The 15,556-nt window shown below is 36.8% G+C and overlaps 1 protein-coding gene across 5 annotated transcripts in view; it reads left to right on the plus strand.

Moving 5' to 3' along the window:
• Pola1 (DNA polymerase alpha 1, catalytic subunit) overlaps positions 1 to 15,556 on the plus strand; it is a 301,421-nt gene that overhangs the window by 20,214 nt on the left and 265,651 nt on the right. For all 5 annotated transcript variants that reach the window (XM_063242945.1, XM_063242946.1, XM_063242947.1 and 2 more), the window contains exons 11-17: positions 4,661 to 4,773; positions 5,720 to 5,836; positions 6,970 to 7,044; positions 7,931 to 8,069; positions 9,061 to 9,215; positions 13,676 to 13,760; positions 15,258 to 15,319. In XM_063242945.1, the coding sequence (XP_063099015.1) occupies positions 4,661 to 4,773; positions 5,720 to 5,836; positions 6,970 to 7,044; positions 7,931 to 8,069; positions 9,061 to 9,215; positions 13,676 to 13,760; positions 15,258 to 15,319 (746 nt within the window). The remainder of the gene's footprint in view (positions 1 to 4,660; positions 4,774 to 5,719; positions 5,837 to 6,969; positions 7,045 to 7,930; positions 8,070 to 9,060; positions 9,216 to 13,675; positions 13,761 to 15,257; positions 15,320 to 15,556) is intronic.

The following is a 15,556-nucleotide window of genomic DNA, read 5'->3' on the forward strand; positions in this document are numbered from 1 at the left end:
CTTTTTGTTGGTACTGGGGATCGAACTCACAACTGCCTGCTTGCAAGGCAAGCGCTTATGCCACTGAGCTAAATCCCCAGCCCTACTTTTCTCTTGTTGCTGGGACAAAATACCCAAAATTAAGGAAGGAATGGTTTATTTAACTCACAATATGTCCATAATCAGCTGACTACAAAGCAGGGTGGCATAGCACAGGGGAGGCACTCAAGGCAGCAGAAGACAATGAAGCAACAAGAGCAAAAAGTGGGGAGGACAAACCTTTTTTCCCTCCCTTATGTTGTAGGCAGGCTCCTCACCCCTCTCCCCTGGACTCAGGGCAGATACAGCAATCACAGCATCTTGTGCCTTCTTGCACAGGCTGAAGATGTTTACAGAGTAAGGACCCTGGCTCCCTGTTAGTCTCTTAGTTAAATTTCTAAACTTTGCAAGTTGATACAATGTATCAACCATAACATGGTAAAAGGAACTTGAGATAAGGAGAATATTGAAGTGGACCAAGTACAGTCCTGGTTTCCTTATGAAAGGAGATGTGACCTGGAAGCAGAGGTTCAAGTAATGCAGGGCCAAAAGCCAAGGAATGTGGGTAGACTTTGGAAGCTGGAAAATGCAAAGAAAGGGATTGTACTCTAGAGCCTCAAGAAGTAATGTAACCTCGCTCACCCACTGGTGCTTCTGACCTCCAGAACTCTGGATAATAAATTTATGTTGTTTAATCTTTTACAAAAAAATCCAGGAGGCTGTCTGGTTTTTTTTTGTGTGACTCTTTGAGCCTTTCATTGTGGCACTGGTCATAGTAAGGTTTGTGGGATTAATATAAAATACAATATATGCTGTTAAATACACTTGTCTGAGTTTAGATCCTTTTTTGGGTCATAATATATGCAAACTATTTTTCAAGTGGTTTCCTAGAGGCTGCATCCAATAAAAATATAGTACCTGTATGTTAGTAAAATAAGTATATGAGCAAAAAGGGTATAAACTGTCAGAATTCTTCAAGATGAGATTTATCTTCAAGATAATAGGCATTGACTTTAATTGTAAAATTGTTAATGAAGTGTTAATACTAACATATTTTCTCTTATCAAATATGTGCATACTTTTGCAGAGCCAGTAGAGTAGCATGCTGCCATGTGCTTCTTAGGTAAAGACAGTCTTAGAAGTGATATCTTAGGCTGCATTAATGGGGTCAAGATGATTTGGTTAGATCCTCTCACCTCTTTGACTGCTTTGCTCCTCTCTGCTGGAAGATAGGTTAGAAAGTATGATTACATGAGACTGAGCAAAGGTTTTCTCATCCATTGCTGAAGCCAGGGCTGCCCCAGCAGCGGTTTAAATGGTGCCCCTTGAAGCTGTGCAGCATGGTCAGCTTTCCTATCCTAGCACTTCTTACTGTGCTTTGCTATGCCTGCTCAATGCTATGTTTTATTCCTTGTCTTGGTTAATGGTCCCATTAAAACCAGAAACCTAGAAGCCAGCTTGATACTCTTCACTTCCCTCACCTTGATAGTTTCTTTCTCCTAAAAGAGAGTCTTAAAACCTCACAGCTGCCACCCCTGAGCCCTTTCTTGCCTACTGCATCTATTGTGCCAGCCTCCTTCCTAATGAGTGTCTCTGCTCTCATCCTCTATATTACTGCCAGAATGATTGATTCGAAGGGTAAATCTGATCATACCATTTTCTCATTTAAAAAAATCTTCAGTAGCTGTTGTCTGCAGTATAAAGTCCAAGCTCCTTAGCAAGGTGTTTCATGCCTCCTGCTGTCCATGAATTTTTGCTCAGTTCACTGTGTGTAACTTGCTGCTCTTTATACCTGTGTTGTTATATACTGTCTGCCCTCATCTGCTTATTTTTAAAGGTTCAGTCTTGGTATAATTTCCTGGGAGTTTTCCTAAACCTCACCATGGGCTTCAGCCTTCTCTGTGTGACCCCCATCATACCTTTTTCCAGTGTAGTGTTTATCATAGTATTTTGAAATGATTTGAATCTGGTTTGCTTTTCCCCAAAGCTTTTAAGCCTGGAGGACTGGAATTTTTTTCCAGCGTCCAGCACAGTGCCAGTGCATAGTAGGTATTTAATAAGTAGTCTTTGAAATAAGCTGCACCGTGATTGACAGTCCTACAGAGGGATATGAAAGGTTTTACAGAACTAGAGTTGCAATCACTTTGCCTCCTGAAGCCTTATAGCGGATGAGATAAGAATGAATAGATAAAGAAAATATGTATATACACAGTGAGGTATTTTTCACCCATAAAGAGGAATGAAGTCATGTCCTTTGCAGGGAAATAGATGGAACTAGAGATGATCATTTTAGGTGAAGTAAGGCAGACTCCAAAAGACAAGCATTGCATGTTTTCTCTCATGTGGAATCTAGAAGAGGGCATGCCAGTAAAAGGGAGACTTAGCAAATGCCACCATGCCCAGCTCAGTTACTTTCTTTTGCAATTGAAAGAGTGAATCTGTTACTTGTCTATCATCCAGAAGCTAAGGTAAAATGAAATTTATAGTGCCAAAGAAGGCCTCAGAGATCATCTAGTTACTCAGGACATTGAGGCTCCAAAAGATAGGGCCCCTGGCTCTTTACGGCAGAAGCCTGAGCTTCTCACCCTCAGTCCACTCAGCTGTTCCATGGTACTTCTCAGATTATTTCTGTGTGCAGTGACATATTTTTCTGTTTTTGATGTCAACGGGTTAAATAAAATAGCTCTAATCTCAGAGGGTTGAGCGGTTCCATCATGATAGTAGGTAATGATCATGAGCTTTGGTGCAATCAATGCTGCTAATAGAAGTGAAGTACTCCCAAAGACCCCGTTATTGTTTCTCACTTTCTTACACATTCTGAGTCAGTCAGTTATTGCTGAATGTGCCATAATTATGAAAAGAATCTTACTCTTTGCATATGGGAAGATATCCTGTCTTCATTATGACTTTTTCAAGGTTGAATAATCCTGACTGCACCTGGTTTCAGCTAGTAACTTTGGGAGGAATGTAATCTTTGTTTACCATGATCTTTTTGTGGCAAATGAGGCATAAACAGTGTCATGTGTTGCATGAAGTGTGTTACTAGTTTGACTGTAAAATGAGCTATTTGAATCTTTGAATCCAGTATTAGGGTCTTTATTTTTCTTTTCATGGAATTTTATTTTCCATCTTTAACTGTTGTTAGGATAACTTGCAGTTTTCTGAGCAGTGGTGTTTTTTTTTTCTTTAAATCAGCCTGATAGTCCTCCCTTCCCTCTTGCTTAGCTCCCTTGCATCTACTACCAACCCTGCTGAAAAATCGCATAACTCTTTAAGAATTTTAATCATCTGCAGAAATGATGATCTTATTTCTACCCCAGAACTAGTGACAAAAGAAAAAGACTAATGAGCTGTCTTGTGAAATGGGTAATTGGCTTTATGAACAGTAGCTTTTGGATGTGTCAGAATCTTCTTAGTGTCTCAAACAGCCGTGCTGAGTGGTGGTATTGATTACTACTGTCCGATTTATGGATTCTAGGATTTTGCACTGACAATTTCTTGGGTTGACTATCAAATTTTTGGTATTGTTGCTTTTCTGGTGCTAGGAATTGAACCCAGCAATTTATGCATTACAGGTTTGTTCTTTGCATTGAGGTACACTCTGTCCCATGGAGTCCTTTGTTTTTTTGGACAGGGTGGTGTACCTGGAATTGAACTTAGAACTTCATGCTTGCCAGGCAAATGCTGTGCTGCTGAGCTGTGTCCCCTGCCCTGGAGTCCTTTCTTGATGGCTAGTCTTCGTGAACAATGACTTGATTTCTCAAATGACATGTTTTTACTTTGTAGTGTAAATTACTTGGGAATCTCGAAAAGAGTATCTATTGATTTGGTTACCAAACCATTCATAAACCGAAAGGGAAAGGAATGTTATAAATAAAGCACAAAATAAACAGTAGATAAAAGGAAATGGAGATAGATCTTTATAAATGAGAAGGGGACCCAGGGATGGCTAGTAGGGGAGGGGTGGAGGGGAAGCGAACATAAAAAGATGATGTTTCATGTACATGTGCCCACTGCCCATAATGAATATAATCATTATGTATTGCAAACATGTACTAATAAAAATATTACCTAGGCAGATATATAAAGTAGCTTGTAAGGTAGGAAGGGTGAAACAAACTTTAGTTACAGTCCAATTATGAGATATTTTTTATTATATGAAGTAAGAGACAGATAAATTGTTTTGCCCAAATACAATTTTAGATAAAATTATTGATGTGTCACATTTATCCAATAATATGAATGTTTTTATCAGTTTATGCAAGTGTTAAAAGTTTAGAATCTTAGATTTCTGAGTTCTCATAAGAGGCTTAAAATAGCAAATTGGTTAGAGAATAATTTACTTGTTTTGTTTCTTCTAATCTGGTTAGTGCTGGTTATAGGGAAAGTGTTTATACCATGTTGGAGAATTATTCTGTCCTCTTTCTCCAGGTTTTAGATTGTACCATTATGATAGTGTAGTATGGCTACTGAGTAGAGCACTGGTTTTGGGAAGTAGGTGACAGATGTGTATGTGCTGTCAAAATGAATTATCATGAAGGCATAAATGTGTGGATACATTCAGTGAGTCTTTATATCGCCTCTTTAATTTAAGGTAGCTGAAATGTTTCTTTTTCTATGATCTTTTTTAAAATTCTTTTAGGTGTGGTATTTCTGTTTGGCAAAGTTTGGATTGAATCAGCCAAGACTCATGTGAGCTGTTGTGTCATGGTGAAAAACATCGAGCGAATGCTGTACTTTCTTCCCCGTGAAATGGTAAACGTTGTGTCATGGTGAAAAACATCGAGCAAATGCTGTACTTCCTTCCCCGTGAATGGTAGCTCTTAGTTCTCAGTAATTGTACGTGGCACTGATTGAGTGTTCTACTGCCAACTCTGTCCTTCAATAGGGTAGCAATTCTCCCGTGCTTGTCCAATGACCGACCAATGATTATCAGCAACTCCATTAGAGGTTGGAAAAAAAAAGAGAAATGAAGTTGAATTCAGTTTTTTAATGTGTTAATATACAAGTGTCTGAGTTAAAAAACATGGTGCTGTATTTCCCCTTACACTTCATTTCCACATTAATCAGGTTTGGGACTATTCTAAAATGTGAAGTGGTGGGCTAGGCATGGTTGTCCACCCCTGTAATCCCAGTACTTGGGACACTGAGGTAGGAGAATTGTTGTGAGTTGGAGGCCAGCCAGGGGTACATAGTAAGTGAGGTCAAGGCCAGTCTGTACTACATAGTTTGATCTTGCCTCAATAAATGAATAAATGGATGAAAGTATGTGGAGTGGCATTTAGGCCCGTTTTCATGCTTTTACTTCATAGGCAGCAGTAACATTCTTTCCATGGCTATTTAATAAGATCATTTCCATTTGTTCTTCCTTTTTATTAAAACTTTTAACATTTCTAATCCTCTCCCAATACCAGCCCTCCCCATCTCAGCTTAACTGTGGAGCTTCTTGCTCAGGATTTACAATACTTTCCCATTTTGTAGACTTGATCATCTTTTATCTCTGATTTATGTTACATTGAGAGGAGTGGGCATTTGGGTTAGTACATTTTTTGGGTCTACTTGTGTCTGTGAACTCATCAGTGAAACTGCTGTCAAGTGTTTAAATGGGTGAGTATGAACACTGATGCAGACTTGGGTTTTTGATAATTGAGAAAATCTTATGTACAGGTAACTTTTTCCTCTTCTCTTCATGCGAAAACAGAAAATCGATTCAAATACAGGGAAGGAAACAGGAACTCCAGTTACAATGAAAGATGTTTACGATGAATTTGATGAGAGAATAGCAAATAAATACAAAATTATGAAGTTCAAGTCCAAGGTTTGTATTTGCTGGTGAATTTATTTCTAGCTCTCTTTATGGTTTGTTCATTTACAGATTTAACAAATAATGATTGTATAGCTACTTCATGCAAAATGCCTTCTCTATGACTGACTATAAGTCATGGAGTGGAAATCTTATAGGTATGAATGTAGAAACATTAAATTTGTAAAAATATTTTTAAAACTGCTTATAAAATAATGGTTATGAATTGAATGGAAAAATAACTCATAGCAAATTGTTTCCTGCTTGCACATGTCATGTACTTTTATTCTGAAATGGAGAAGGAACTATTATTTTATTATTTATTTTTTATCAGTACCGGGGATCGAACTCACGACTGCCTGCTTACAAAGGCAGGTGCTTATGCCACTGAGCTAAATCTCCAGCCCCTATTATTTTATTTAAATTGGTTATTGCTAATGCATTTTGATTGGATGACTAAGAAGGCTTTTATCTTTAAATACTTAGGGACTATGATGATATTTCTTATAGAGTGCAAAACTTCTATTCATAGATGTATCTTAATTTTATGATATTGATGCCTTCGGTCATAATGGATGGAGGATATAGCCCACTTAAAATACTAGTTATTAACAGTGATTGCAATAAAGTAAGATTGAGTTGCTTAAGATAAGGATAGCTCTCTTTAACTATTAGAGCCTTGAATTGTGACTAACGAGTCACATACTTATAATTCCAGAAGCAGTGCCTGGGTTTGATACCAAGCACTGCAAACAAACAGATTTTTAAAAAATCCCGAGGTAGGAGCTGGGGATTTAGTTCAGCAGCATAAGCACCTGCCTTGCAAGCAGGCGGTCGCGAGTTCGATCCCTGGTACCGATAAAAGTGAAAAAACAAAAAATCAAAATAAAAGAAAATCCAGAGGTAATGTGGTATAATGGTGAAGAAACAGGTGCTGGCTCCTTTTAGTGTTTCATTACTGGTATTTTATTCCTAGTTGAAAGGGGGAAGTGTGCCTTTTTGACTTTATTTACCTGAGTGTGTGGGCACCATGCTAGATTCCTGATGATTGAATGCAGGAATGTACACTGTATTGTTTATGTAATACTGGCCATGTAATTTTTGAAAAGTTTTTGTCTTAACAATTTTTAAAATATTTATTTACCCAGAAAGTGGAAAAGAATTATGCTTTTGAGATACCTGATGTTCCAGAAAAATCTGAGTACTTAGAAGTTAGATACTCGGTAAGTCAAACAAAAGAGAATTACTGGATTTTAGTCGAGAATGACATTTTTCTATTTTTGAACTTTCAACTGGCTTTCAATTTGGAGTGTTGGCAATGCTCCTCAAGCCCACAGTTCATTGAGGTGAACTTAAAGTAATGAATAATTGAAATGGATAAAATTAGTTTAAGTACATAGACTACAAGTTACACTGCCTTTCTCTGCTTTCAAGTATGCATCTTTAAGTTAATAAGTTGTAACAGCACAACTGTTCGTCAAATGGAGTGAATGCTACATGATGGAGTTGGACATCATTAGTCTATTGAAGTGTCTCTTGTGAGCAGTAGAAAGGTGAGAGAGGAGTGTCAATAGCATTGCTATAGTGCTGCTCTTGCTCCTGTGACAGGCAAGGTCATTGCTGCAGGATGTTAATTAACTGGACCTTAACCTCTTTTTACTTCTGTTCTAGTGTTTTGATCCCATGATGTTGGAAAAGAGAAACTTTTAAGAAATGTTTTTAACAGTGGTGATGAAAAACACCATGGACGTATTTCTAATGAATCCCACTCTGTTGCTTTCATTCTTCTAATGGAGTGGTACTGATTTGGCTATTTATCAGTGAGGCATGCACAGCTCTGGGCAGAAATTCTCTTTTGGGGGAGCTTCTTGGCCTATTTTTCTTCTAATGGGTGTCATCAAGATGCATTATTTTGTCATTGTGAATTGTTTTTGTTTCCTACTGTGAATTGTTTTGGATTTCATTTGTGGCAAATTACATTTCATATGTATCAAAGGGGTTTCTTCTGGTGCTTCATAGAGAGGCTTTTGTTTATTTCAAATATAGACTCTCAAAAATATGAAGTAATGGTTTAAACAAAAAAGATTTTTTTCCTTTTATTTTCCCTAGGCAGAAATGCCACAGCTTCCTCAGGATTTGAAAGGGGAAACTTTTTCTCATGTATTTGGGACCAACACATCCAGCTTGGAACTGTTCTTGATGAATAGAAAGATCAAAGGACCTTGTTGGCTTGAAGTAAAAAATCCACGTAAGGAAAAATTTAGTGCTAAGTAGATTACTGATAAATGCATTTTCAGATCTATTTATTTTAATGTGTCTACTTTGTTTTTTTGATTATTTGAGGTTCTCCTGAGTATTCAGAGGGGACACATTTAGAATGATTTTTTTCTCTAATGTTTGGCAGTTTAGTTGAAGGGAGGCGTCGATGCAGGCAGCTGTTCATGGCCCATCATTCATTATGCTGTTCTTGCCTGTGCTGTGCTTCTGACCTAGCTGAGATGGTGCAGCTGTTCTCTACAGTGAACTGCTGACCTTTAGAAAGGAGGAGAATTACCACCCAATGTGGATAGTGCTTGTCTGACTTGTTACCCGATATTTTTCAGCATTTGTATCTAAGATACTATGTTTTGTCTTCATAAATCCCTTTAAGATGTTTTATGACTTCTCCAAGGTAGTGTTTTGTTTTTTTTAAAAAAATCCTCCCTTGGGTTGTGGATTCTTTGGATCATCTTATAAAATCTATAGATCTTTTCTTATTACCTGATATTTTTCAGCATTTGTATCTAAGATACTATGTTTTGTCTTCATAAATCCCTTTAAGATGTTTTATGACTTCTCCAAGGCAGTGTTTTGTTTGTTTAAAAAATCCTCCCTTGGGTTGTGGATTCTTTGGATCATCTTATAAAATCTATAGATCTTTTCTTACAAGAAATGAGTGCGTGTGCACACATGTACATTTGCATACCACCGAGTAATGTGGCTTATTTTTAATGAAATACTATGTCATTCTTATTAGAGGATAGGATTGAGGAATATTTCAGTTAATCACAGATGTCATAATTGTAGTACTTCTTCTATTTTAGTAAGTAGATACTCAAATTCTTTTTGTCTTTTTCTTTTTTATCGGTACCAGGATCGAACTCATGACCACACACTTGCAAGGCAGGTGCTTATGCCGCTGAGCTAAATCCCCAGCCCCAGTAAGTAGACACTGATATGTTGTATCTGTTCTTTTTTAGAGCTCTTAAATCAGCCAATCAGTTGGTGTAAATTTGAGGCAGTAGCTTTGAAACCAGACCTGGTGACTGTAGTTAAGGATGTTGGTCCTCCTCCACTTGTGGTGATGTCTTTCAGCATGAAGACAATGCAAAATGCAAAGAACCATCAAAATGAGGTAAAAAAAAATAAGAAAAGTTTTGTACCTGTTACCTTAGATACAATAATTACCAGAACTTATATGTCTATTCTTTAAGAGAAAATTGTTCTTTTGGCAGGGAAAAAAATACTAGTTTACTACCAAACTCCAGTTTAGAGAATGATTTGAATTTGTCTGGTATTGCAGTTTTTTGTAAGGCTATAAATTGATGGAAACATTTTGGTTTTTGTTTTTCAAATGTTCACAGACTATGCAGTGAATTGCTTGTATTAGTCACATATATTTTAGCAGTTAGCAAGATTACATGACATTTATTTATCCCCATTTCCCTTTTAAAGTATTTTAAAGCTAGTCTTAAACATGTCATTTTATCCATATATACTTCTCTCAAAACATGCACATTTTCTTATATAATACCGATAGCACACCTAATAACATTAACAGTGATTTTTTGATGTAATCTACAATCCTTAGTACATAAATTACATGACTGCAGTGTCTCACAGTGTCTTTTCACAGTTGCATCAGGATTCACACAAGATTCACTGATGGCCTTTAATCTTTATGTCTCTTGAATTTCTTTTGAAATGAGACTATCTCACCCCTAGCGCCTAGGGTTTTTTTTTTCAGTGACATCAAATAATTAAAGAATTGCTGAGTTTTCTCGTAAAATGTCCCATTTCCTGTGTGGTATCATTGGATGACTTCTGTACCAGGCAGTGGCAAACAATGGCCTATGAGTCAACTTCACCCACTATCTATTTTCGTGAATAAAATTTCATTGGAATGCAGCATGTTTTCAGCTACTTTTGCACTGCAACAGCAGTTGGATTGTTGTGACAGAAGCCATATGGTCTAAAAAGCCTAAAATATTTATTATTTGGTCCTTTACAGAAATGTGCTGATATGACCTCTGTCTTTCATATTTCTGTGTTCTAAGTTCTAAAGGATCAATTAGATTTAGGGTCAACTTTCTTAGTGAAAGTACAGGGAGTACAGTGTACTTGATACTGCATCATATCAGAAGACATAGAATGTCTGGTTAAACTGGTCATGATTCTATCATTCATTGGTCAGTAGGTTCAAATGGAGATGCCCACTGTAAATTTCTCCATCAGCCTTTATTTAATGTAAAGTGTTTTTGTTTTTGTGGTGTTGTGTCTTAGTTACTTTTTTACTCGTTGCTGAGACAAAATACCTGAAGCCCAAGTTGGGAAAGGAAAGGTTTATTTCTTACAGTTTTTGGAGGTTTCAGTTCACATTCAGTTGGCTCCAAGGCAGACGGGCGTGGCTTGGCCCCAGTTCATGGCGGCTTGCAAACAGCAAGCAGGAACCAGCAAAGAACAAGACACACTTTCTTCCTGCCATTACATCACATCCTGGCTCTACCCCTATGTGGGTGGAGCACTGATACCATCAATCCAAGCACTAGACAATGAACTATTCACAAATGCACAATGCAAACTCATGAGGCCTAGGGGCCACAGACATAAACCATGACATGTTGGAATCAAACTCAAACTCAGGACCTCATACATGATAGGTAAGAACTAAGGTGAGGTTTTTAAACCTTAGCACTATAGATTTATTGGGCTGGATAATTCTTTTTTGTGGGATGCTATCCTTTGTAGCATTCCTGGCCTCTACTGCTAGATGCTATAGATGCTATTGTACCCTTCCCTAACAGTTGTAACAACTAAAAAAAAGTGTCTACCCATCACCAAATATCCCTCAGAGGGAGATGGGGCTGAAATTATACCCAGTTCAGAACTACTGATTGTATATTAGTCATTTTACATAGTTATTTCATTAGTTGTTAAAATGGTAGTTTTCTAATTGTGTTTATGAGTTGTTTATGAGTTAAATTTTTCTGTCTAATTTACCTTTCTTCATTAACTAGTATTACTGATTACTTTGTAATAGTTTATACAAGAAAGATAGCATCAATGTTTAATTTTTTCTCTTATTGGCAGTTTTCTGAATAGAAGGTCAGGGATCTATATTACTTGCAGTGGCAACTGGTTATTTTACTTTTTGTTACTTTTTTGGTTTCCTCTTATGGAATATAAACACATGAGTGGTTTTTTAAAATTTTATTTTAAAGAGGGTAAAACTAAACATAACAAAACAGAACAAAGCAGATCAGAAGAAAACAATGTAAGTGACACAGATTTCAAAGCAAGACAGCAGGAGATCTATAGTGGCTACCATAATATCTCTTTGTTTTTTCCTAAATAGTTGTCTGTATCTTCACACACAATGAATTTATATAAAACAAAATAATATACAACTGATCACAACAGAGTGATGAAGGCATTATAGGCCTTCAAAATCAGATAAAAGGAAAATCAACAATGGCTAACATAATGTCTCTGTACCCCTAGCCTCTGATCTTTTTATAATTAATATAGTAGATGGCCAAAATTAATAGTTAAGTGTTTGGGAAAGGCTTAATTAGTACTTAGTTAAAATTAGAAGTATGCCAGACATGATGGTGCACACTTGTAATCCTAGCACTTAGGAGACTGAGGCAGGAGGATCAATGTGAGTTAGAGGCCAGCCTGGGCTACATAATGAGACCCTGTCTCAAAAAAGTTAGAAATATCTGTCCCCTCGTGCCCAGAATGAGATTTTTACACTGCATTTTCTAATAAATTAAGGATCTGTGGAAAAAATGGGTGATTCAGGGCAAGAAATGTCTGATAAGTCTGGAACTTCTTGTTATACTATCAGAAAGCAAGAATCACATTAAAGTCTGTTACAGCTATGTCAGAAGGACTCGAAATAATTTGAAAAGTGTCCTACTGGCCAAAGATGGGATAGTATGAGTGTGATAAGAAGAAGTTCATGAGTTCATGATGATATTTTTAATAGTAATTATACCACATTGGGGCATTATGAAGGAAGCTAGGGAAACAGTTCATTTTGAAAACTTACAGAGGAATTAAGCATTTACCTTGAGTTTTCTGGAGCCCATACTGTATCTTAGACAGCCAAATAATTGGTGAGAGAAAACTTTATTTTCTTAAAAGGTCCCAACTAATAAACAATGAAGGAAAAATGAAATATTGCCTCTTTGCAATCCCCAATGAAATAATGGTTCCCAGCAATTCACAAGTGGATGCTAATGACACTGAAATAGAGATAACTAAACATTATGTGCTTGTGCCTTCTAATAGAAGTAACACCTCTAACATATTCTTTTTGTTTTGAAATGAGGACCTTGAGCTTGCCAGGCAATTGCCTTGTCTCTGAGCCTCTTTTTTTGGTACTGGGAATTGAACTTAGGACCTTGTGCTTGCCAGGCAGGTGCTGTGCCGCTGAGCTATATCCCTTATACTTTTGTTATTTTAATTTTGTGTGAGTGTGGGGTTTGATTTTTTTTTTTTGTCACTGAGCTTATATCTCTGGCCCTCTAACATATTCTTGCTGAAATGTTTAATCTAGTTTCGATGTAGTCTTTTGATCCATCTATGAGTTTATAGGCAGAACACAGTAGAAGAATTTGTTAAGTGACACCATTGGCATACAAACGGTGGAATCTATACCTTAGAACATTCTGTAGGACAGCTGACTTAGTTTTTTCAACAGATGTGAACTGTAGGGAAATGATAGATGGGATGGGCTGTACCTGTGATTCTACCTATCTGCTGTTTAGAGAATGTGGACCCTAGTTGGTAAATAAAATTGAAATAATTTGGAATACATGAAAATTTAAATTCCTCCCGGATACTTAATGATTTTAAGATTTGCTGTTAATTGTATTAGGTGAGTTAATTGTGTTGTGATTACATTTTAAAAACTTTCAGAGTGGTGGTTCTCAACAGGTTGAGATTTTGCTTCTAAGGAGACATGACATTGTCTGGAACATTTTGGTTGTCATAATTTGGGGATTAAGGGATGGAAGATGGATCATCGGCCACTAGGATCTAGTGGGTAGAGCCTGAGGATGCTGCTAAATATCTTACAGTGCATTGGATGTTTAAGAATTAAATGACCAGATATGGTAGTTCATGCCTATTAATTGCAGTGCTTGAGAGGCAGAGGCCTGAGGATTGCTGCAAATTTGAGGCCAGCTTGGGTTACATAGTGAGTTCAAGACCAGCCTGGAAAAAAAAAAGAAAGAATTTGTTTCACCAAAATCCTGAGGTTGAAAAATTCTATTGCAGAGATTTATGCTGAAATATTTCTTGATAAAATGATATATCTGAGATTTGCTTCAAATATTCTGGAAGGAGGCAGGAAGTGGGTAGGGTTATATATGAGTTGACAGTTGAAACTGGTTGATGGTTATATGTAAGTTAATTTTATTGTATTTTTTTCTCCATTTTAAAATTTGTTTATTTCATAATAAAAAAGTTAAGTATTCGTATGTATTAAAATATGTACTTTTTATATTCTTGGTGGTTTTGGTTAGAACACAGAATATATAGAATATATAGTCTGTTAAGTGAGTTTTTCCTCTCCTCTCTTTGCAGATTATCGCTATAGCAGCTTTGGTCCATCACAGTTTTATGTTAGATAAAGCACCGCCACAGCCTCCCTTTCAGTCACACTTTTGTGGTATGTATTTTTAAAGCTGGTTGACTAAACAGCTTGATTTGAGTTTTGCTACTTTTTAAGCTATTACATCAGTAACTTGTTTTTCAAAAATTATTTTTCAAGGCTAGTGTGTATTGTTAAAGAAGGTTGTTTTCAGCTATGGAAACAAGTTTTACTGGCCACAGTTTTCTGTGTAATGAGACAAAATGCCAAGGAATAAATGAATGTTTACCTGTTTGGGAAGAGTTATCATAAATACCAAATTGGAATTGAGTTGTGCAATGTATAAAATTTAAAAAAAATTTTTTTTGTCTTTTTCCTTTTTTATCGGTACCAGGGATTGAACTCATGACCACACACTTGCAAGGCAGGTGCTTATGCCACTGAGCTAAATCCCTAGCCCCAATGTGTAAGGTTTAATAGGTGAAACAGACTTACAGAATTCTGCATCTGTGTTTTATGAGCCAGTTTGCAGCGAGATTCTGACATATTCCATGTAGAGGATTTGGTCAGTTAAATAATGATTCGGTTTTTTTAAAAAGTGGGGATAAGGAATACCACCATTGCTCTATTATGTTTACTGGGTTCTTTTTTGGCCCAGAACCAAAGGGTAACTTTAGCAGTCTCTCCTGGCTGGTTTCTTCAGTGCTGTATTTGGAAAGTGGTACTAGGAAATAGGTAAGGAAGAGAGTATGTAGTATGATTATTACAAAGTTTTGTCCCTTAAGTGGGTGGGACACATGGAACAAAATGCTGATGATAGTCTGGAAAATATGTGGAAAAGAGCACTTATCAGCTCATTTCAACATGTATTTATTCACCTGTGTGTATATCACTGTGCAAAATGTTTTAAGAGTCAGGTGTGGCTGGGTAGGGTGGTGCATACCTGTAAAAGCACTTGGGAAGCAGAGACAAGAAGATCACTGTGAATTCAAGGCCAGCTTGAGCTACGTAGTGAGTTGAAAGCCAGCCTGAACTACAAAGTGAGACCTTGTCCCAAAAAACCAACCAACCAGCCAAACAAACAAATAAAAAAGCTGAATGTATTTGTAATCCCAACACTGAGGAGGCTAAGACAGGAGGATAGCCATGAGGTCGAGGCTAGCGTAAACTATGTAGTGAGACCTTGTTTCAAACAAACAAACACAAAACAAAACAAAAAGCTGTTATATATGGCAGGGAACTTAATGGTGCTAGGGGAAGTTTTGCTTTCCCAGTTTTGAGAACTTTGAAATGAAGTCCTCTATCATGTGCTGATTTTTGATGTTGGAAATATTTCCTTCAGGAAAGAATATTGCAGTCCATTCTGACTTTGGTGGATAGAAAAAGCAGTTTTAACAATAGTAGTCTGTGCTTAGCTATTTTGAGGCCCAACTATGTGGCTAGTGCTTGACCTTCTTTAATCTTTAGGGATTGGGGAAAAGTTTATATATCTTTAATATAATTTACATTTGGAAAAACACATTGTATTTACTTGAAATTGGACTAAGGTGGGTGTTGGAATCTTCCTTTTCACAGTTGTGTCTAAGCCAAAGGACTGCATTTTTCCATGTGCTTTCAAAGAAGTCATTAAGAAAAAGGTAAAGAACTCATTGTTTATTCCTTTTAAATGTGAAATATCTGTTTGGAAAGAGAATAGGTAGTATAGGCTAGTAGAAACAGGCTATTCTGTGTTTTAATTTATTAGATTGAGTCTTGCTAAATTGCAGTGCAGTGTGAACACTTTCATGATAGCCATAATTTGTATTGTCTCACTGCTGGGTGGCTCTGATTTGAATTTGATTGTTCCTTTGGGCTTGAGCCATTGGTGGTACATG

This window comes from Cavia porcellus, unplaced genomic scaffold (assembly GCF_034190915.1).
Source record: "Cavia porcellus strain 051 isolate PalLab524CR breed Dunkin Hartley unplaced genomic scaffold, mCavPor4.1 scaffold_33, whole genome shotgun sequence".
NCBI classification, from domain to species: Eukaryota; Metazoa; Chordata; class Mammalia; order Rodentia; family Caviidae; genus Cavia; species Cavia porcellus.